The 6,226-nt window shown below is 43.5% G+C and overlaps 1 protein-coding gene across 3 annotated transcripts; it reads left to right on the top strand.

Moving 5' to 3' along the window:
• Window positions 1–228: 228 nt before the first annotated feature.
• On the top strand, window positions 229–5,332 carry LOC109745615 (pentatricopeptide repeat-containing protein At5g19020, mitochondrial). 3 transcript variants are annotated; one of them, XM_040390887.3, is made up of 4 exons: window positions 229–2,454; window positions 3,803–3,894; window positions 4,109–4,230; window positions 4,572–5,089. In XM_040390887.3, the coding sequence occupies exon 1, from the start codon at window positions 481–483 to the stop codon at window positions 2,449–2,451; it is 1,971 nt and encodes a 656-aa protein (XP_040246821.1). In that variant the 5' UTR covers window positions 229–480; the 3' UTR covers window positions 2,452–2,454; window positions 3,803–3,894; window positions 4,109–4,230; window positions 4,572–5,089. The 3 variants fall into 3 exon arrangements, with proteins under 3 accessions (XP_040246821.1, XP_040246820.1, XP_040246819.1); XM_040390886.3 differs by having other exon boundaries at window positions 4,109–5,332; XM_040390885.3 differs by lacking the exon at window positions 4,109–4,230.
• Window positions 5,333–6,226: the final 894 nt, after the last annotated feature.

Below are 6,226 nucleotides of genomic sequence, written 5' to 3'. Positions count from 1 at the left end.
CCATTTTGAAAAGAAAAAGAAACTGACGGGCACAGGACCATGCCACACCATCCATGCTGCAACCGGGGGAGCAGGAAGCCTCTACGGCGAACCAAAAAGTTGCGATTGACAAATCAAAAGATGCAATCAGCGATTACGCGGCCATGCCATTATTTAGATGTGCAATACTTATGACATACTATCTAGATGTACTTTAGCAAAACTGAAAAAAAATCAAATGACGTTGGAGTAAGTATTATTTTTGGGTACGTATCGAGGAGCGTGTGCTCCCGAGTTCACCTCGTAGAGATCTCGACGGTGAGAAGAATGGCAACGGCGCATCGTTCACCAAAGCGAGAGGCGATGAAACAAGGAAGGCGGTGAGGCGGACGGCTGCGGGGCCATCGGAATAGGCGGGAGGCGGCGGCGGGCAGCGACGGGAGGACGGCGGACTCTCGCCGAGGCAGATACAGCGGATTGCCGCGAAGAAGCGGAAAGCACATGCCCAGCGGCGGCGCCCCTCTCGCCGTCTTCTTCGTCTCGTCCCTCAAGTCCGGCGCGCGCCTCCGCCACGGGGAGCAGCTCCACGCGCTCGCCGCCAAGTCGGGCCTCCTCGCCTCCAACCCCTTCGTCCGCAACTCCCTCCTCGCCTTCTACGCCCGGCTCCCCTCCCCAGAGGCGCCGGCGCTCGCCCACCACCTGTTCGACGAAATTCCCCTGGCCCACCGCGACCCCGCCGCCCACAACACCCTCCTCGCCGCCCTCGCCCGCGCGGGCCGGCTCGACCTCGCGCGGCGCATGCTCGCGGAGATGCCCCAGAGGGACACCGTCTCGTACACCACCGTCCTGACCGCCCTCGCGCGTGCCGGCCATGCGGAGGACGCCGTGGCCGTCTTCCGCGGCATGCTCGCCCAGGACGTGCCTCCCAACGAGGTGACACTTGCGGGCATGCTCACGGCTCTGGCCCAGGAGAGGCCGCCGGTGCCGGTGGGTGTGGCACATGGAGTCACCGTGCGACGCGGGCTTGATGGGTTTCTCATTGTGGCCACCAACCTGGTCCATGCTTATGCGGCAGCGTCACAGGTTTGTTTTGCCCGTGAGATCTTTGAGCAGATGCCGTATAAGAACACAGTCACTTGGAATGCCATGCTTAATGGTTATCTGAAGACTGGGATGGTTCATATGGCTGCTGAGGTTTTTGGGAGGATCCCGGAAAGGGATGCGGTCTCTTGGTCGACGATGATAGATGGGTATATCCGTGCAGATTGTGCATCAGAAGCCCTGAGGGCATATGTTGCCATGATGGCTGAGGTGGACACGAGGGGCAATGCAGCGCTGCTTGTTGATTTGATAAAGGTGTGTGCTCGACATGCTGCGGTTTTAGAAGGGCAGCAACTACACACAGCCATTCTGAAGGATGGTTTTGATGCCCATCCGTTTGTACAAGCGACCCTTATCCATTTCTATGGTTCTTGTGGTCGTCTTGACCTTGCCCGGATGCAATTCAAATTATCAGACAAATCACACATTGCATCTTGGAATGCTCTCATGTCTGGTCTACTACAGAGGAATCTAATGCATGAAGCAAGGCAACTGTTTGATGACATGCCTGAGAGGGACACAATTTCATGGAGTACTTTGTTATCTGGGTATGTACAGAGTGGACATTCAAACAAGGCTTTGCAGCTATTCTACTTGATGATGGATGCTGGTGTTGAACCAAACCATGTCACCTTGGCAAGTACTCTATCCGCAGTTGCCGATTCTGGCACATTGGAGCAAGGCAGATTTATTCATGACTATATAATCAGCAAATCAATCCAACTTACAGACAACCTGAGTGCTGGACTGATTGATATGTACGCAAAGTGTGGTAGTGTCGCTGATGCAGTTCAATTATTCAGTTATGTTAAGCATAAGTTATCTTCTGTGTCTCCTTGGAATGCTATCATCTGCAGTTTAGCCATCCATGGCCATGCACACACGTCGCTTGAACTGTTCTCAGAACTACAAAGCACCAATATTAAGCCCAACTCTGTCACATACATTGGTGTCTTAAATGCATGCTGTCATGCTGGGCTGGTAACCGAAGGGAGGCACCATTTTGAGTCCATGAGGAGAGAATATGGAATCCAACCAACAATTAAACACTATGGTTGCATGGTTGATCTTCTTGGTCGAGCTGGACACTTGAAAGAGGCAGAAAATCTTATCCAGATGATGCCTATGAAATCAGATGTGGTGATATGGGGCAGCATCCTTGCAGCCGCGAGGACACATGGAAATGTAGCCTTAGGAGAAAAGGCTGCGGAAGAATTGGCCAAGATTGATCCAAACCATGGAGCATCCAAAGTGGCCTTATCTAATATCTTTGCTGAGGCTGCTCGCTGGAATAATGTGTCCTTAGTGAGGAAGGAACTCCAGGGCGAAAATATGGAGAGGTTTTCTGGAAGCAGTGGAGTTGTTCAGTAATAGGTCATTACATTTCCTGATTGGACTCTTCTTGTGCAACAATTATGATAGCAAGCAGCTTCTTTTGTGTGATTATTCATTTGGTTTGCCGTATGTACAGTTATGATTCGTTAAAGAACTAAAATGGCAGCAACTGAATATATGACAAAGCTGACAGGCAATACATCTCCAGAAAACTGCTATTTTCTTCTTTAGGCAGTTACACTACTCCTTTGCATGTAAAACTGCTATTTAGAAAATCTATGTATGAACTTCAGAACAAAATATTTAATTGCACATTACTTACCATTATGTCACATGTGCAAATCCTAAAAACATTGTCTTGCTTCCTATCCTTTTGGACCAAATTTGCCTGGCCGTTCTTGCTTTCACTTTCTGCACTGTGTTAAAATCACATGGACTATTCAGGAAAAGGTTAGGATGCTATGAGAAATATCAGTCTTTCTTCGCACAATATATGCTTTACATATTTCCTTCAGATATAGGCCTTCTAAATGGTATCCTCACATCACAGGTTTTGTGTTCAGATTCTATGCAGGCTGATTTAAGATTATCAACTTCAGTTTGATCTGCTCTTCTCTGTAGAGATTTTTCATGCTCGTTTTTTTCCCTCCCATTTACCAATCTAGAATTCATTTGAGACATGGTTTGCATGTCAGGGCCAATTACCTCTGGTTTGGTAAAATAGTTAACAAGTACTCCCTCTGTAAACTTTTATAAGACGTTTTAGGTCACTAAAGAAGTTTACAGAGGGAGTACTGATCATGATTCATGGTAGGTGATAAAGGTTGTTACCACAATGGTGTTCCCTTTCTTTCTGCGTAGTTTACAGTGGTACATTGTGGCAATCTAGCATTCATTTTTTTTTCGTCCTTATGAGGGAAGAATTGGCTGCTTCCTAGTTCCCTTTATGTACAGCAAGATTTTTTTTTCTCAAACGGGCACCTAAGTTCTCGTCATTGTATTAGAACGCCAAGATGGCGGGAGACTTACAAACACGAACTAAAAAGTGAAAGCAAAGGCAAAGAAAGAAACATTAAAAGAAAACTGTGCACCATCCTAGCATCAAATACAGGGCGTCAATTGCAGCACCATAGTTGCATCAACCAGCCTTAAAATGATTACTCAGATTTAGGAATGTGTTGTTGATTGCCAAGTAGCCAGGTTTGTATCATCCTATGAATCATATGAGAAGGGATGTAGATACATATGTTATCATAAAACTCCAGTGTTCGTTAAAGCATGTTCTCATTCCTTTATTCGTGTCCTTTTTGTTTTGTAGTCAAGTTGCATGGTTCACCTTGAAGTTGTGTATTGTGACAATTTGTGATAATGTCGATAATTTTTGCAGTATATATCTTACAGTCTGATGGATATGCCTCATGGTGGTGCATGTACTCTTGAATCAAGACATCTTTCTCCTCTCGCCAAAGCTTGCTCCAGGTGTGTGCTATATGCTTCACTTCAAGCTTTTTTTCCTGTTGGTGCCACTTTTTACTTGATCTATACTAAAACTGACACTCTAGGTGTGTGCTATGTTATATTTACTAACAAAATCAGTTTGAGTGTCATACAAAAAGCAGTGCGTTGGTGTTTCATGGATCTTTAATATTTCTGTTAGGAGCACGTCACTTAAAATTGTTCTTCTCGATGGCAGCTCCCAGTTCAGATGTGGAGTAATCAAATACAAGCTGCAATGGGCCTAGGCTGTTCAGTAACATTGTTAAGCGAATATTTCGACGAAGGGATTTTACTACTGCCATTGGTTGCTACTCTTAGGTCACCTGTTATCTGTCTGTTCATTATTTATTAAGTTGTCATTTGTTTTTTTATGGCAAAAGGTGTCATTTGTTTTCATTGAGTCTTACTTGATCCATGGCACCATGTACACGCTGTATCAAACAAAATAATATTGTTCTTCTCCATCTTCTGGAACAACCATAGTTTAATAGTTACTTAACCATAGATTTTTCTTTGGGATAAATGTAGCTTTAAAATGTTCCTATCAGACTGCAAACTTCTATTCCTAGAGGTCAATCTTGATTTATTTATTTTTGAGCATTGAATGACTGTAGGAGAGAGGTCAATCTTGATTATAGCTTTTTGAATTTGCTTTGCAGTTTGTTGAAGCTGGTACCATTATTTTGCCCACAATTTATACCAGGCGTCAGTTATCATATCATGAATGACATGCCATGATAAGTTCTGGCTAATGCAGTGCAGACTCTGTTGATATTTCCTACATGGCCAACTGCGGTTTATCTTCAGGCTGCGGTCCTATTCTCTTCAGTCTTCTCCAAAGGCCAATAAAAAGGGCAACATATATATGCAAGCTCACTAACAATTTTGCGTGACCCAATCTATTTGATGAGTAGAGGTGTATATCAAGGAAAATTAAACAAGAATAGGCATTTTTCTTTTGATCATTGCCCTGCAAACTCAGAATTCTTAACTATAATTATTTGGGCTGCAATAGGTGAGCTTAGGATACTGTTTCCAATTTTCTAACCTTTTCTTTTCTGTGCAAGGGCGGCAATATGTTTGAAGAGTGAGTAATTTATCACCCATTGTATTTGTGTATGCTGACATATGGAAGAAAGTGCCAAGTTGTATAGATGATTCTTCATGTAGCAACAAATTGGGGGGGGGGGGGGGGGGGGGGGGGGGGGGGGGATATTCTTGTGTAACGTAAACTCAGTGAAGCAACAAGCTTTTTGCTTGACTGGGTACCAAGGAAGATGCTGATATACATACTCATCACTTTAATCTTAGTTTTTGGTTAGCCAACAGTGGAATACTTTTGTTTCAGTAATACTCCATCACTAGAACTTGTAACGCCAGAGGTTTTTTTTTTAATCTTATTGATGCCATTGCTATGCTCTAATAGTAACATACACATGATGCTGTTATGGCATCTGATTTTTGTTCTAATCCATATCTGATTTTCTTAAGCAATAGTTGGGTGTCTAGAGTATAGAATAAAGAAAATGACTTCTCTAGATGATGTAGCCGCTCGATTATTTGTTGGAGCTAGATCTGATGTAGGCTAAGGATTAGTGCTCATAATCGCTGGGTTTCACCCCCCAATGTCATACATTTGTTTTGTGCATGGTCAAATAGTTTGTGTTTTTCCTAATATTGTTTCGTTCCTGCTCCTCATGGATCAGTTACTCCCTTCGTTCCATAATTCTTGCCGTGGTTTTTGGTTCAATACGACAAGAATTATGGAACGGATGGAGTACTTTACTAATTTCCTTTTCATGTCAATAGCCATTTTGTTCCCATTTGATATGATGTCTTTATTTTTCTATAATGTGCTTGCAATCCCGGGTGAGGATGTTGGCTTCTGATGTCCACACTCACTAGTGTATCCACGTTGCACTCTGTGCCAGGCTCTTGATTATAATGAAGTGAACTATATTTTGTAATATATGCTCTTGATTATAATAAAGTGAACTATATTTTGTAATATATCAACATAATATGTACATGGTTGACAGCTCCTTGCACCTTCAAGTGGAGAGTTTAACGAAGTTGATCTTTTCTTCATGGTAAATCAGCAGTTTATCTTTTCGTGTGCAGCTGCGCTTCCAGATTATCCCACCATGTGTGCTATCTTTTATCGTCTTGAGTTTGCTTTTGCTCTGAACTAAAAAAAAATTCTTTCTTTTTTGGCAGCAAACGTTGCTCAGTGGTCTACCTACCTGCAAATTTTTGTGAAGTAGTGTCATTGCCGGTGGTCTGGCAAAAAAAAAAAACTAAGTGCGTCGAAATG

The sequence above is a fragment of the Aegilops tauschii genome, chromosome 5, assembly GCF_002575655.3.
Source record: "Aegilops tauschii subsp. strangulata cultivar AL8/78 chromosome 5, Aet v6.0, whole genome shotgun sequence".
Classification (NCBI taxonomy): domain Eukaryota; kingdom Viridiplantae; phylum Streptophyta; class Magnoliopsida; order Poales; family Poaceae; genus Aegilops; species Aegilops tauschii.
Note: the sequence above shows the minus strand (reverse complement) of the source record. Positions and strands in the feature narration are given on the sequence as shown.